The 15,962-nt window shown below is 41.9% G+C and overlaps 1 protein-coding gene across 4 annotated transcripts in view; it reads right to left on the bottom strand.

Annotated features, from left to right (window-relative positions):
* Positions 1 to 15,962, bottom strand: part of TIAM2 (TIAM Rac1 associated GEF 2) — a 141,243-nt gene that overhangs the window by 82,842 nt on the left and 42,439 nt on the right. For 2 of the 4 annotated variants that reach the window (XM_050316745.1, XM_050316749.1), the window contains exons 2-4: positions 9,545 to 9,654; positions 7,281 to 8,483; positions 415 to 850 (exon numbers count right to left, since the gene is read on the bottom strand). In XM_050316745.1, the coding sequence (XP_050172702.1) occupies positions 415 to 850; positions 7,281 to 8,477 (1,633 nt within the window). In that variant the 5' untranslated portion in view covers positions 8,478 to 8,483; positions 9,545 to 9,654. Of the gene's footprint in view, positions 1 to 414; positions 851 to 7,280; positions 8,489 to 9,544; positions 9,655 to 15,962 lie in introns of all 4 variants that reach the window. The other 2 variants (XM_050316748.1, XM_050316746.1) reach the window with 2 other exon arrangements.

Genomic DNA, 15,962 nt, shown 5'->3' with positions numbered 1-15,962 from the left:
CCAGTGACTTCTCTGGACTCTTAAATTTTGACTCCCTCCAAGACAGAGGTATAACTTTGGTATTTTCCTCAGCTTTGGTTCAGTTTGGTCTTTGACCTCCAAACATCCAAAAGGATCTTCTAAATCTCCAATTCTGCATGAATACACAAACTGGGGAATCAAACAAAACAACTCCCACTATGGTATGAAACAAAAGGCCGCATGTGCAATACCAAACACATTGAGCATCACCTCAATGCAGTGGGCTGCTTAGGCACATGCCCCACTTTAAGTGGTGGGTAGACCTTGTAAAGGTAGGTATGATTTTCTGATCCCCTTAAACCTGCTAACAGAAGCCAACACGCATGAAAGGCTCCTGAGACACGATGGAAAGAACTGCTGCTGCCAAGCTGAAGGATAAACATGGTGGTTTACCTTTGAGTGTGACCCAGTACTGCTTCCACTTCCTCCGTGTGACCAGCTCCAGCTTTTTCTCCTTCTGCAGGGTCACCATGGGTTTGAAGAACAGCCACCCTGCCTTGCGTACCACTCCTTGCTCTTTCTCATACAACAAATCCAGCTGCTCCAAGGAGCTGAGGGACTCGCCACTGGAGTCTTCTGTTTCTGATGAGGTCTCAGTATTCTCCAAGTTCATCTTGCTCATCTCCAGCTCCCGCATGAAGTTTTCATAAATGTTCTGCCTCAAGGCGTCACTGCTGACCGCATTGGTGGACTCGCTTCTCTGGGACAGGACATGGCTGGAGCCAGGTGACCACAGCAAGGTGGAGAGCTGTGATGGTGCCAGCGTGTCCGTACTGAAGTTGTCCGTTCTGCTGTCTAAATAGTCACTCCCATCTCTACACTTTGGCTCCTGTGCATAAGAGGAATTTATCAGTGATAGGTCAGCAGAGCTACAATCAAAAGACATACCTCATTTGGCAATTAAACTTATTTCATGCTTAGCCACTTCCAGTTCCTTCATCAAGGCCCACCTCTTTTCACCATTACGTTATAGGCTTTGCCTCAGCAGCCACTGACACCACCAGTGCCACCATTCACAATTTTTTCAGCAGAACCCCATTAAAACTAAATCTAAGCTCTAAGTCTGAGCACTTTGGTAATTCTGACACCTGTGAATTATCTCAAATTTCATTAGTGACTACTGCAGCTTCTACTGGCTGAAAATCGAGGTATTCTAGGAGACAACCCTCCATCTGAAACCGAGGCACCACTGCTTACATACCTCTTTGAGTCCAAATAGAAATAGTGTCACAACAGACTTTTTATTATTATAGGGTTTTCAATACTTTGGTGTTATCCTATTTGTGCAAAGTGGCTAGATTTAGCTTCAGCACAGCAAGGCTGATTTTACCTCCATTTTCTATTTGTCATATAAGCTGTGCTTAGCCAACAAAAAAAAGGTCAAAAGTTGAGAATATTTTAAGCTTGTTAGTATTGATCAATTGACTAAAATCTAATCTAACAGAATATGTGACTTAAAAATAGAAAGGCACTCTTGCTGACTGGCATGGATCCAGTCTCCAGACTGCAGAGGTGTGTATTTTCTGACTTGCTGGAAACCCCCTGAGAGCTTGATTATCTCAGCAAGCACAGATGGGCCTTTCTCCTAATGCACAGTGCAACTTCATCCCTTGGATTGAGAGGGCTGGCCAATTTTGTTTGGAATACTTGGGCCTGATGGTATGACTTCCTTGCCACTGCTTGTCAACCTGGGACCTTGTTGCCAGATTAGACCTTTTCTTTCTTAAGCCTTTCCCAGTAATGTGCTGACTGCTCCCAACTCTCCCAAGATCCAGCGATGGACAGGGATTTTTGTACTACCCAAGACAGAGCTCCTTGGACTAACTTCACTGTCAAGAACCACACCATCCATCCTAAGAAGCCATTTACTGTCTTCCAAACTCAAGTGTTGCCAATGTTACTTAAAAGCAACCAAGACACAAGAGCTTAAAGCACAAAAAACATGTTGCCTTTTGCAGTAAAAGTGTGAGGGAAGAGAAAAGAAGAGATGGCTATAAATGACTCAAGAAGTGAAGCTATTACTCTCAGGAATAATAAAGCTATTATACTTTCAAGTTCAGACTGCTTCTCTAAAAGCATTTTGTTGCTCATAGACTACTGTGCATGAGCAAAGTAAATAAACATCAGTCTCCTGTGAGCTGTTCTCACCAGCAGCTTTGAAAGCAACTACTTTTTTGTTCCTTTGCTTCTTACTTCATGTTCTTCAAAACTGAAGCGGAAAAGCTGTGCTGTGTTTTGATAGCATCAGGACCTCCAGCACACAGCCAAGAGCAACAGTGGGATTGCACGCCCTCCCAAGCAGTGCCAGACAAGCCGCTTCTAAAGCAGCAGGATACTGCTGGCCATGGCCTCACAAAGGGCAGTTTGAACTGAAACCCACCTTCCCTTATAGTGCATTGAACTTCAAGTCTGGGTTTTCAGCTCACTGTCTGGTGATGAGGATCCAATCCTCCTGATAATGGAGCACCTTCCTCAAATCTTATTTCAGAGTGCTAATCAGTGTTCTCCAAGAGTAACTCTCTAAACATCAATGGTTTAGCTGTTTTTTATATCGTAAAAGGAGAAAAATAGGCACAGGGAGTGGCAAACCAGGAAATAATCCTGTGTGTAATGCATTAATGCCACAAAGCGACTGTAGAACATGGATTATACAACTGCACTGGCCATCTGCAGTTCAGTGAGAAACCGAAAGCTTTCTCTATCCTTGTTTTAATTACTGTCACTGTATTTGTGTACCAAAATCCTGCATTTTAATTGTTTGACTATTCTCCAGGAAGTGCTAGTGTCCCCTAGAAAACATTAGCATGCAACTTATTAAGAATATGTACTTCTTTCAGTGCCAAAGCACCAGTAAGAGAAACAACAAAACACAAATACATAAGAAGGTGTCTGCTGTGAAGACCCACCACTGTAACAACAAACATTAAAGAAAAGGGTGGGATACAACCTGCCCATGAAAAGCCACTATTCACAGCCTGTGTTTTCTCCACACACACAGAAAGTGTAGAAATGAGGAAGTACCAGAGCAGAGTAAATGGACAAAGGATCCAAAATGAATATATACACTTCACCATGACAACTTCACTTGTATTTCTCTTTTCCAAAAGAACTGAATTGGCAGAGTCAGGCAGTCTCTGTTGGTTCTTGGGGAAGCTGTCACTGTAGCAGTATCTATCACCACTGAAAAAGTTCGACCCAAGTTGCTGCTCCTTGTGGTTTCCCTGTCAGGCAGCTTTTTGCCCATTTTCCCTCTGTTGTATCTAGTGATGATAGAAAACCACCACTGTTTCTGCTTAGCTGTATTTAAGGAGATCTCTCAACGTTTGAGATATACTCTGGAACAGTTATAGATAATGCAAAAGATAAAGGGGCTAAGATACCAATTAGATAAAGTGACGCATGTAATAATTATCTGTAAAGAACAGCACAGGAAACAATGCAGCCTGGTACATTTACTAGGAACTAAGCTAAAAGGAGAGTCTAATACCAGTTTTCAAGTCAAATAAATAGGTTGACTCAATGTACTTTTCTTTGACATTCTCTTTACACCACTTAAGGGCTCTGGATTATAAAGTCATAAAATTTCAGATATAACTCCTATAAAGAGGTTATTTTAGTTCATTGAAGAACTTTTTTTCATTAGCTGTTTCTGGATTTTCATTTTACACAGAATTTGCTAATTTTCTCCATATTACAGAGGTGCATACTGAGTTTACACCACCACCTATAGCAGTATCTGACTGTGCAGCAAGTCTCCCTAAATTCTGTCCACAGGTCTCACATGCATCACATATACCTTGCAGTTCACACACAGTGTGTTGTGAGACAGCATCACTCCAATGCCACTTCAGCACAGATTAAACTAAATGAGGACATGCTCTTCAGCAGAGTAGCCATGATACACTGAGGGAACTCATGCAATAAAAGCTGGGTCATGGAACAGAATGAACTGCAAGTCTTCACGCAAGACCATCATTAGAAAGGCAAATTCAAAGGGAAGTGATTCTTCCCCTGTACTCAGCACTGGTGAGGCCACCCCTGGAGTGCTGTGTCCAGCTCTGGGCCCCTCAGTTCAGGAAGGATATTGAGGTGCTGGAGCAGGTCCAGAGAAGAGCAACCAGGCTGGTGAAGGGACTCGAGCACAAGTCCTATGAGGAGAGGCTGAGGGAGCTGGGGTTGTTCAGCCTGGAGAAGAGGAGGCTCAGGGGAGACCTCATCACTCTCTACAGCTACCTGAGAGGAGGTTGTAGCCAGGTGGGAGTTGGTCTCTTCTCCCAGTCAACCAGCAGTAGGACAAGAGGGTATGGGCTTAAACTGTGCCAGGGGAGGTTTAGGGTGGATATTAGGAAGAAACTTTTTACAGAGAGAGTAATCAGGCATTGGAATGGGCTGCCCAGGGAAGTGGTGGATTCTCCATCCCTGGAGGTATTTAAGGTGAGACTGGATGTGGCACTGAGTGCCATGGTCTAGTAACCACGGCAGTGTTGGATCAAGGGTTGGACTTGATGATCTCACAGGTCTTTTCCAACCTGGTTGATTCTATGAACTCCAGGATATATCAGATCAAGTCACACATAAGGAAGCATCCAAGTAAGTAGAGAGGGCATAGCCAAGGACTCCTCTGGAATATCCCATATGCAAATCTGTTTATGGATGATTTAAAACACGTGCAGAGGAAGGGTGCCAGAAGGAAAAGGAAACAGACTTCCTATCTTAACAGAGGAGACCAAGGAGAGTCTGCATAGCCCCATAAATTCGGGTCAAGTAAAGATATAATTTCTCCCTTTAAATAAGTTCTAACAGATTAATTAATAGGGAGAAATAACTAATATATCAGGCAATACTGATATCAGAACAAACTGGCTGGGATTACATTTACTCTGCCAGTTAGCAAGCATCAGAGTAAGAGGGTTTGGAAAGAGCCTTCAAGATGGTGAAAAGTCTACCTGGGTTTAAGCTCTTAAGTTCACAAAGAGGATTAAATTCCACTGCCTTTTTAAAGTCAAGGGTCTGCCTCAATATCACAAACCTGTGCTTCCTGGTCCTGCATCCCCATGAAGCAGGCAGCTTGGCTCACTTGTTTCCACTAGGGCAGCTGGAGGGACTATCTACCCAGCCAGCACCACCACTTAGGCCCACTTACAGGGAAATATTCCAGCTTTCACCTACGTTCAACCCAAGTGACTCACATTCAGTTCTTAGTAATGTAACGATGAAGGGACATGATGTTCAGAGCAAAGCACAGAGGCTACAGTTGCTGAGATGAACAGTCCAGCAAATAGGACTAAGCATCCCTAGTTTGGCTGCAATTATTCATGATATTTCTGCATTTTTAGGCCAAAGGACCCAGTGAGAGTATCATCATTACCAAACTACAACACAGCAAACCCCTGAAGAGACAGCATATTACTCAAAGCATGCAAGATGGAAAGGAACCAACCAAGTTTCACAAGGAACTGCAAAATTATAAACATTCACTATTTCCCTCTTGTTCTTCCTGGTGCTGGATACTTGTCTGATTAAAATCAGTGACTAACCATTTCCTATGCCTTTTTCTAAGAAACCACCATTTTTAGAGCTAGGGCTGTTCTCCCTCTACAAGAATCTGACTAAAGCTTGATGTAATCTCGCCAGCCAAACTTCCTTGCTGTGTCTGAAGTCAGTTCACTGCACAGTGAATTCAAAACAGCTATGAATCGCACACCACAAATACCATTCTGAAAATGTCATAACTAAGTAATACATGGCAAAGGTCTGGGATGCAGAAATCATATGTAAAGCCTGGCAGTAAAATCCAGAACAGCTAGAGATGTTGAAACCAGTGAAGAAACCTGGAACACAGCACTGAGGCTCCTCAGTGATTCCAGTTTTTTCTGCCTTCTCTTTCACAGCTGAGTAAGAAGGGGAAAAGACAGCATCTGATAAAACACATGAGGAGCAACTCACAAAAGCAGTGATCCAAATAAACGGCTTTCATTTTCACTTCCCAGTTCTGTAGCTGCTACCTAGAATCAACATCGGCAAACCTTACGCCAACCTCGTTTCTGAGCATTAAGAGTCTGTCAGAGTTTTACACTGCAACGACAGATGCCTGTTAAGCACAATATCTGTCTGAATTTCCAGCACAGGAGACAGCGTTTGGTCTACATGCCACATAAAGCATGTATTGTGATCTACTGCTTAGTTGCAGCCTAAGTTGCAGAAGTGGGTGTTCCCTTCACTCTCTGCTAACTTCTGTAGTGACCAGAACCTCCTCAATGTTGCTGAAAGGGAGCACCCTTCTTTTAGGAAAGCACAGTCACTGTTTCTGTATGAGAAACACTAGGAAAGACAAAAAAAAAAAAAGGGGAAAAAAAAAAAAAAGGAAATCCAAACCAAAACCAAAACCAAAATTGGTCTCTGCCCTCCATTTCAGCTTGCAAACTCATGTGCAGAGTCCAGGCACAGTCTGGTATCTAAAGAGTCCAATTTGGGGGCCTACAGCTAGAGATAAGAATTTCATTCCTGACCAGAGGCATCCTAAAGTCCTATTAATGGGATTAGCCTTAAATTCTTCTAGTAAACATCCTTTCCCTCCCTCTTGCCCTCTTCCCATCTCCTTCGTCACACTACCACCTCCCAGTGAGCCAGATGGCAACTCAGGCTTTTCCATGTGGCGAACTAAGCTGACACACAGGAAGGAGGAGGTTGCTCCATGTAATGTCTTGAGAGGAGGTGGAGGCAGAACCAGCAGCTCTGGTCAATAGAGTTGCTTGCCTTGCTAGAGACAGACCGACAGTGAAACCAAAGTGAGTGGTGAAGCCAGTAACACAGACAGGGAATATCTGCAAAGATAGTTACAATGTCCTCCTTCTACTGCTCCTTCCACACTCGTTAGACAATGTGTGCTGATTCACAGGACATATATATAGTGATATATTTTCATAGTTGAAACAATAAGAAGTCTTAAAAACTCCCAAGTCACTTTTAAGTAATGCAACGATTTCAAAAGCAAATTCACTGAGACATTAGGTTGCGAAGACTGGAGTTAACTTAGAAGGCAACAAAACAAGAAGGGAAAATTGCACACACAAACATTTTTTTTTTGGCTGCTGACATTTCAGACAGCAGCAGGGATGCAGTACTTTTCAGAATTCCACAAATTACTAAAAGAGATAAGCAAGTAATTATCCTGCAAGAAAGACAAACATGATGCACTACGCTTGTAAGAGGAATCTACAAACCAATTTTCAGGCACTTAGGCTGGGGTTTGTACATACCTGCAGCTTCCTTTTCTTCCTTGACAGACTTCCTGTCCAGTCACTGATGCGTCGCATTCGGTTTTTTAATGTATCCTTCTTGGATGCATCTTCACTGAGGGGCTTAGACTTCCTGCATGGGAGTGTGTAGGAGGTGTAACGCGCAGGACTTCCCTGCTCTACCCTGGAGGGAACATCAATGTCTGAAGCAAATGAGACACGGTTGCTTAGGCTACCAGGAGTGTCAATATACTCATCAGACAGCCTGATCCCAGGTGGAGGAGTGCTTTCCAAATTTGTATCCTTATAGAGATCTCGGAGCGAGGAAAGAGATGAACTTTGGTTGAAGGACTTCTTGTTGTCGCTTGCTGGGAAACTGGCATGAATGCTTGTATCTGGAGTGCTCCTGGTCAAATACGAACCATCCAGCTCATTAATATCCCCAGCATTTCCCCAGAGAGAGTCATACCATGAAGACTCAGAGCTGAGGGAGCTTCCTTTACTAGATCGAAGCCTTGAATCAGTAGGTGACAGACGATGGCTTGAAGAGCAGTCTGCACTGGAGTTCCTCCTGACATCCAGCAGGTTATTTGGCTTAGATTCCAAGGCAGGTGAGTACCTCAGCAACTGCACTGGTCCACTGGACTCCTCGGTCGGTACCATCCTGTTGTTGCTGTTGTGGAACTCGACCCGCAGGCACCCATCCAGCTTCCCCAGTGTTTTAATGAGAACTTTTGGACTCCTCCTGTCCTCTGATGGGGAGGTTGATGCAAGACTCTCATTCTTTCCATAGCAATTTAAAATGTGGCCATTGCATTCTCGAGAGGCAGCATGATTACTGCCAGCTTGAAGGCCAATATAGTGGAAACCATTCTCCGGCAAAAACATTGCATTATTTCCTTGACAGTAGTCCCCTGAGGCATTTGTCCTGTGTTTGGCATGGGCATTGCTTTTGGAGACCTTCATCACAGTGTCACTAAGTCTGGATGAATAAGGCTGACTACTCTTGAAGTGTGAAAGGCAGCTTCTGGCAAGGGACCTTGATTTGTAGTTTGAGCCACTGCTGGTATGTCCCCATCCATGCACAGAGCAAGACTTTTCATCTTTAGCGTGAATGCTGCGAATTTTCAGAGAGCAAGGCTTCTGCTTGGCACCAGCTGTAGCAGCAGCATGATTTTTTGATCCCTGAAGACTGTATTGGCTTTCTGAATTCCCCATTTTCTACTAAACTAAGAAGAGTTTCATTAGAAACAATGGCTAGAAGACAGAGCAAAAAATAACAGACCATTTTTACCCTTTACACAGGAAAACGCCTATTTAAAAAATGATATGAAACAATTGTTTAAAAAAAAGCCATTAAATAGCCACTTACAACGTTAAATTCATAACTGAACTTATTTTAAGGGCAGCCTAGGAAAGCCTATTCTCTGTATGGTTCATTACCCTGCTGTTATAAAGCTGGAATCTAACTCCATTGAAATCATGTCAACACCTTTCTCCACCCACACACTTGGCAACATCCTTATAACTTACAAAATCTCTGGCTCCCAAGAACAATGGCATAATGAAAGGGAGACAGCAAGATAATAATAGCTTAGATGTAGAGTGAACTGTACTTTCAGAGAAATCCCTTCTGCCAGGAGGAAAGCCCACTGCAGTTTCAGCTTGACTGATTTCTGTGCAACCAAGTGTTGCCTCAATAAAATGTTCAGTAAACCCCAGCTTTGTGTTTAAATTGAGTTAATCTAGGAGAAAGGAAAAAAAAAAAACATGCCAAAAATCAAACACAAAATAATTCAGTTAGCAAATAGCCTCATCTTCCACTACAGCACAAAACTGCATTATGTTCATTCAGCACAGTGCAGTTCGATAGTTCACTTAGTAAAATGCTCTTCAGCTTTTCACAGAATTCACAGTGAATGGCACACACTGGAGCAGTTACACTGCCCCAGTGAGGTGACTGAAAATTTCAAACCTACATAAAGTGGACCCCAAAGTAAAAAAGATTGTTCTGTTCTTTTTGTAACTCAGAGTGAATCTCCACTGTTTGTAACTTACAGAAACAACATTAATGTGCTTTTTCCATTGGCACTATGGTGCTTTACACACTGGATCTCAGACTATCACTCGTAGGAGAATACACTGCCACCTCACTAAAATTTCATCAAAATAAGCCACTGTGAAAGCACAGTGTTATCTTGTAGGGTGTGTATATGTTTTAACACCCCTACTTCTAGCCCTGAGCACTTTTAGATTAAAAGTATAGTATAAAACAAAGAGCAGACCTGTAGGATCACTCAAACATGGGCACAGTTAGCAGTTAGCATGCTCTGCATTGTCTATGTTGCCAGTTACCACGCTTGCCAAACCCAGGATGGAGTTGCACGCAGCTTTCCTAGAAAACACCAAAAACACAAAAAAGGTTTTCAGTCAAATAGAACTTACATTTTACTCCAGCTGTAATCAAAATGAATAATAAAAAAAAAAATCAGACAGAGGTTACAAATGAAGAAGTCTGGTGAAGGGGACTCCCGGACTTGAGATACACATTTTTATAAACATACTTTAACAACTGGAATTGAATTAGTACAAATAAGTCACTGAGTAAGTGTTTTATTTTCTAATTCTGTCCTTCTCCCCTCTCACTGACAAGTAAGGACAAACTTTGAGCCCCCTCCAGTTTTTGTTTTGTAAGACCAATTACAGTTGGCAGGATTGTGCAGTGATCCATTACAATGCAGACCAAACTGATCAGAGCAATGTCCTACAGCATCTGTTTATCCTTCCCCTTGCCTGGATTCCAACTATGACCTTTGCAGCAAAAGGCCACCATGCAAGTCACTCCAGCAGCCATCCAGCAACCTCCCTCTTTAGATTTGTTCTGATTTTAAGTTAATCTGCCAGTAAAACAAGAAGAAGGCAGCACCAAGCATTGCACACATCCAAAGGTAACAGATACAAAGATACCTTTGTATCTGCTGTTTACTTTGCTCTTTATTTGTATCTGCTCTTTACTTGGCACACAAAGGCCTCAACTCATAACAAAAGGACCAAAACTGGATCACAGAACACACCAGCAGTGTAGGGATTGAAACATCAGTAGAAAAGAAGTTGTACAAGAAGTTGTACAAGATCTTAGACTCAGTTTTGGAAAATGCATTACAGCTGGAAACCATTCTTAATACACTACCATCAAAATTATTCTTTTCTACCTAAATTTCATGGCTACTCTTCATAATTTTCAGTTGAGTAGCCTACTTGATTTGAACATGCTGGATTTTGCTCTTTTTGTGGCTATTTACCATATAAGAACCTTGAAGCTTAAATTAATTCACTGGTAAACTAGGTATTTTGCTACCCTTAGCAAAAGGACAAAGGCAAACTAGAACCAAAAACAGTCTTAACAGCAAGCCTAGAGAAAAGTTAGCAAATAAATTACTTAGAAAAGTTATATCATGATAGAGATGCTACAGACCTATAAAGACAAATTCACAGCTGTTATCACAAATCATAGAATCATAGAATTAACTGGGTTGGAAGATACCTCTGAGATCATCAAGTCCAACCCTTGATCCAACCCCACTGTGATTACTAAATCATGGCACTCAGTGCCACATCCAGCCTCTTCTGAAAAACCTCCAGGGACGGTGAATCCACCACCTCTCTGGGCAGGCCATTCCAATGCCTGATCACTCTCTCTGTAAAGAACTGCTTTCTAATATCTAACCTAAACCTCCCTTGGCAGAGCTTAAGCCCGTGCCCTCTTGTCCTACTGCTGATTGCCTGGGAGAAGAGACTGACCCCCACCTGGCTACAACCTCCTCTCACGTAGTTGTAGAGAGTGATGAGGTCACCCCTGAGCCTCCTCTTCTCCAGACTAAACAACCCCAGCTCTCTCAGCCTCTCCTCACAGGACTTGTGCTCAAGTCCCTTCACCAGCCTCGTTGCTCTTCTCTGGAAGATATTTGATAAAACAGATCAGCCACAGAAAATTCATCTTACACTCAAAAAGTTCTGTTTAACTTGCTTATTCTCTCTAACAGTTTGGAAGGTTACTATTTATGACATGCTTGCCTTGCAGGGTTGATTCGCCTATGCTGCTAAGTGCACTCCCTTATGTAAACAATTTTTAAAGTGTCATATACAACTTGGATTGAACAAAAGACTATTGATTCAAGGTTAACAGAAGAAAACACAAACTTCCTAAGTTCCAAACTGCTGAACAAATTGCGAACACCCAGCAAAACTGCATTCCTATATCCAAGAGGCACAGACCACAAACAAGCAATGAGTTTATGTTTAGAATTCTTCATCTGGGAGCAGAAAGTACATTCAACAAGGGGGCTTTGAAGGGCTTATATCTATTCATAAGAAAACACTGAACCCAATTTGTCTAAAGAAACAGGCAAAAAGACCATCTGGTCTCCATAGTGATTGTGCAATGGTTAGGTAATCCTTTTAACAGAGTAGGTAGTGAGCAAGCTGCTGTCGTGAAACTCAAAAGACAGACATTCAATTCATCAAGGCTTGAGCTGCTGCTACCAGGGTCCATTGTACATGTCTGATCCCATATACAGGCCACACAATGGGTGAACGAATAAATTTATCTCAGGGTACAATGTCTACAAAACAGTGTCTCAGTCTGTGCAGGAATCAGTCTGCACTACAACAGAACAGTCAATAAATCCCATAGAAATAACCTCAAGGGATTTTTCTCAGCATTCCGGCCATCCAGAAAGCTATGATAGGCTCAACATCCACACACGCTGCGATAGCCCATCACGGCATCTATGAAGCTGCACAAAGATCATCACCCTGGAAATCAGCTGTCATGCCTTTTGCTTGCTTCACACTTGTGTGAAACAGTTTTATTTCTGGTAATTCCAATCGGTGAAGCAGGAGCAGAGCAAGCCAGCTTATACCCAAAGGCAGCGTGACACAGGGCCTGGGTGGTGGTCATGTACAAACTCTGGCTGTTCTCGATCCAAACACTCATGGTGTTTTACACTATTTGATCTGTGGAAGCCCTGGAAATTACAGTGCAGGGCACAGAGTTCAGCTTGCACTATTTTTCTCACAGCAGCCTACCACTGCAGAAGACAAGATGCTTTTCTCGCTTCCTATGCAGAGTGATGAATACTTCTTGTGAGCAAAACCAGTTTCTATGAATATTTTCGGCAATTATAATCAACATAATTAGAAAGCAGCTCACTGTGCCTGAAGATGACTATTAAGAGTTTATTTGCTCTCAATTATAACCACATTCCTTAAAAAAGAAGTTTTCAGTCTTCACCCTGGCTCCCCTTGACACATTCAAAAAAACCCAGCTATGCAAACATACTAATCCGGGAACCCTACCATCCCCACCACACCCAAACATTAACACCAGTCATAACCCTAGAGCTAAAAATGAATTTCCCTGCCTTGGGGCTTCCCCACATAAAGTTCTCCTATATTTTTCTTTTACTTCAAAAAATAAACACACGAGCTCAGACATCATTCTGGAGAAGTGCCTGCCACCTATAATCCCTCATTATTACCACTACAGCTAGGCTGCTTTATGAAAGCTACATGAGCAAATTACTTTCTTAGATTAGGATGAGCACACACACAAGTAGCGCTCAGCAACTGCAGGGGTGCTTTCCTCTCCCATCTTAATCTCTCAGAGTTGTACAAACTTGACTCACTAACCATATTGCAAGCAAAACTGAATCAGAGCAATAATATACCAGCACTATGCTTGTGTATAACAAGGAATTATTGTATTATGAATTGGTGGAAGATCTGAGTCTAGGGATATGGACTCCTGCACTACTACAGCGGGAACACATACCAAACACGATTTTGCTACTGTCAGACATCTGCTTCCCATACAGTCACACTAACCGGGCTGAGACTCTCTAAAACTACAGGTCAGAAAATGTCAAACTTCTAGATAGGAGGTAAGCACAGAGCCATGAGTAGGCTGAATGCTCCACAGCCACAGTCAGCATCAGACAGTGGTCATATACCAGTTACAAAAAGGCAGGAGACTATGCCCTTCCTAGGGAGGTTCATCAGATTTCCCTGACTGAGACTCACCACCCAGGACACTGGAGAAGCTCAACTAACATCAATCCTAGCAAGGTTAAACTTTAGCCTGGATCAGGAAGTTACCCTCATGGAACAAACACATGTATCAAAGCTATCTCTCTGATGTATTTTGATGCCTCTAATTCCTCTGGGTGTCTGGTTAAAAACAACCTTCACTGGCAGATGAGTAATAAGTAATCTACGAACCATTTATTCCCTGCTGAAGCTTCCTCACAAATCTACTGAAGACTTATAGGGAAGTTGATTCTCACTTTACTAAACATGGCACCCATGCAAAAGCAGCAAAAACAATGACAAAATGAAAAAAAAAGACAACAGTATGGATTGGTTAGAGGAGGATAACATCATCCCATCAAATAGGTATCACTGAGTGAGGGGTCTTTAAGAAATGCAGGAACTCATGAGGGTCTCCAGTGTTATCAGGAACAAAAATGTTCATGCACAGCAGAAGAGGTTAAATTTAAAACCTTCTATCATTAACAAGGAAAAGGCATTTAAAAGAATAGCTAGATAGGAGCTAAAAAATTAGGTCAGAGCTAGAGCTATCTGCCTTGTCCCTATAAAATAAGATCCACATAGAATCATAAAGATTGGAAAATCTAAGATCATGGAGTTGAACTGTTAACACAGCACTGATAAGTTCACCAGTAAACCATAGTGTCACACCCACACGCCTTTTGAGCACTTCCAGGGATGGTGATCCCATCACTTCCCTGGGTAGTCTATTCCAATGCCTGACCACCCTTTCAAATGAAGAAATTTTTTCCTAATATCTAATCTAAACTTCCCTTGGCACAACCTGGGGCCATTTCCTCTGTTCCTCTCACTTGTCACCTGGAAGAAGAGACCAACCCCTATCTTCTCAGTTCTTCACAATGACACATCAGGACAGAGTTTAAATGTTTTAAGAAGGCCTTTTCTTGAGGAAAGAAAGAAAGAAAGAAATTAACCAAGTATTTTATTTTTGGTTTGCAGTTTAAGCAGCAACCATGTGTCACAAGCTCTTCAGGCTTTCTTCACCAACAGGAGTATTGTTACCTGCAGCAGTGCAGTTCCTTTCAAGAGGGGATACCACTTCTGCCAGGAGCATCTGCCCCAGGGCACAGTCCCTCACAGCCATCCACATGGGTATAAAGCGTTTGCCAAAGAAAGGCAGAGCTTCAACTCACTCTGCAGTGACATAAATACTTTTACAGAGGGCCTTTATATGTTAAGGGCAGAGTGTATCCCATCAATCACTCTCCAGTGATGAAGCATGAGGAGTCATGTGCTTTCTGCTGTGTTTAAAAACTGTACCTCTACTAGGGCAGGTAAAGACCCCCAACTACAGAACAGGGCTGTGATGGCATCTCTGGACTGTGCATGTGGAGGGGAAAGGCATGGAGAGGAGAAAAAGCAATGCCAGGGTCTTTACACATGCAGCTGCCCTGAGTGCATGGCTCATAAGTGCACCACAGGAGACTGTCATCAGGATTAGAGGAGCTGAGATAGTGGAGAACCTGAAAGGATTTCAAAGTAATAAAAAAAAGGAAACAGAAAATCCCCTCATTTATATGAAATTACCAACTTGTTTTCTTTTAATGGCAGATCAAGTTAGAAATGTTGCATGTTTTGATGTGCATCAACTACACTAGTGCATTTTTACATCAGGAAAAGCCTTTTGTGTTGGGGTTTTTTTGTTTGTTTTAATTGTCTGAGCAATTCCTATTCTTTCTTTCAAACTACTTTTACATCCTTTTTCACCTAATGGTTAAAACACTGTCAATTCTAAATGGCTTACAAAGTCTTTGAAATTGTATATAACTAACTTTCACATACTAATGTGTTCATAAATTATCAAAAGAATCACTGTGCTTTGTGAATTCTTACAAGGATACAGAATTACAGGTTTGAAGCTTTAATTAACTTTTAATCTGCTCTAGCTTTTAATCTGAAAGTAATACATAATGCTAGAATGTGAACCTGCCCTCCCCTTCCTGCATGGCTGTGTATGGACGGATATGTGAAATTAATGAGGGGGGCAGGTTAGCACAACACTGTAGTTGGATTAAATGTGGAGTTTCTTACTGGAAGCAATTTACTGTATGTTTTAGAACCACGCACTTTGGTTACATGCTTCTACAAATCAGAAGCAGATTTCTTATTCCTGCAATCTCAATCACATTCCTATTATAAAAATATACCATAATAATTATACTGTGGTATTTTTGGCAAGATACTTTGCATTATATATCACTGTATTCAAAGAATGAATAACCAAAACACCACAAGTATGCCTGTATTTAAAAAAAGAAAAAAAAAGAGAAGGACTATTTTGCCTTAAAAATTCAGTTTGAAGAAAGAATTCCTCACTGATTCATTAGTCTCTATAGAGTTCTAGCCTCTTGTATTAGGAACTGTTTGGTAGCTTACAGATCAAATTAAAGCCAATCATTTTTCTCATTAAACATAAGTAGCCATTATGACCCCAAACACATTTTTTCATGCTGTGACTCATAACTACATGGTATATGGACTTCTAATTTCACAGTTGAAGCAAGAAAAGGACAATCTCCTTTTCTGGTTACTTCTCTTAAAATAACATTAAGTCCAACAGGTCTACACCACATC

The sequence above is a fragment of the Myiozetetes cayanensis genome, unplaced genomic scaffold (assembly GCF_022539395.1).
Source record: "Myiozetetes cayanensis isolate MyiCay16 unplaced genomic scaffold, myiCay2020 scf2-11, whole genome shotgun sequence".
Classification (NCBI taxonomy): domain Eukaryota; kingdom Metazoa; phylum Chordata; class Aves; order Passeriformes; family Tyrannidae; genus Myiozetetes; species Myiozetetes cayanensis.
The sequence above is the reverse complement of the archived record's forward strand: the minus strand, read 5'-3'. Positions and strand labels throughout refer to the sequence as shown.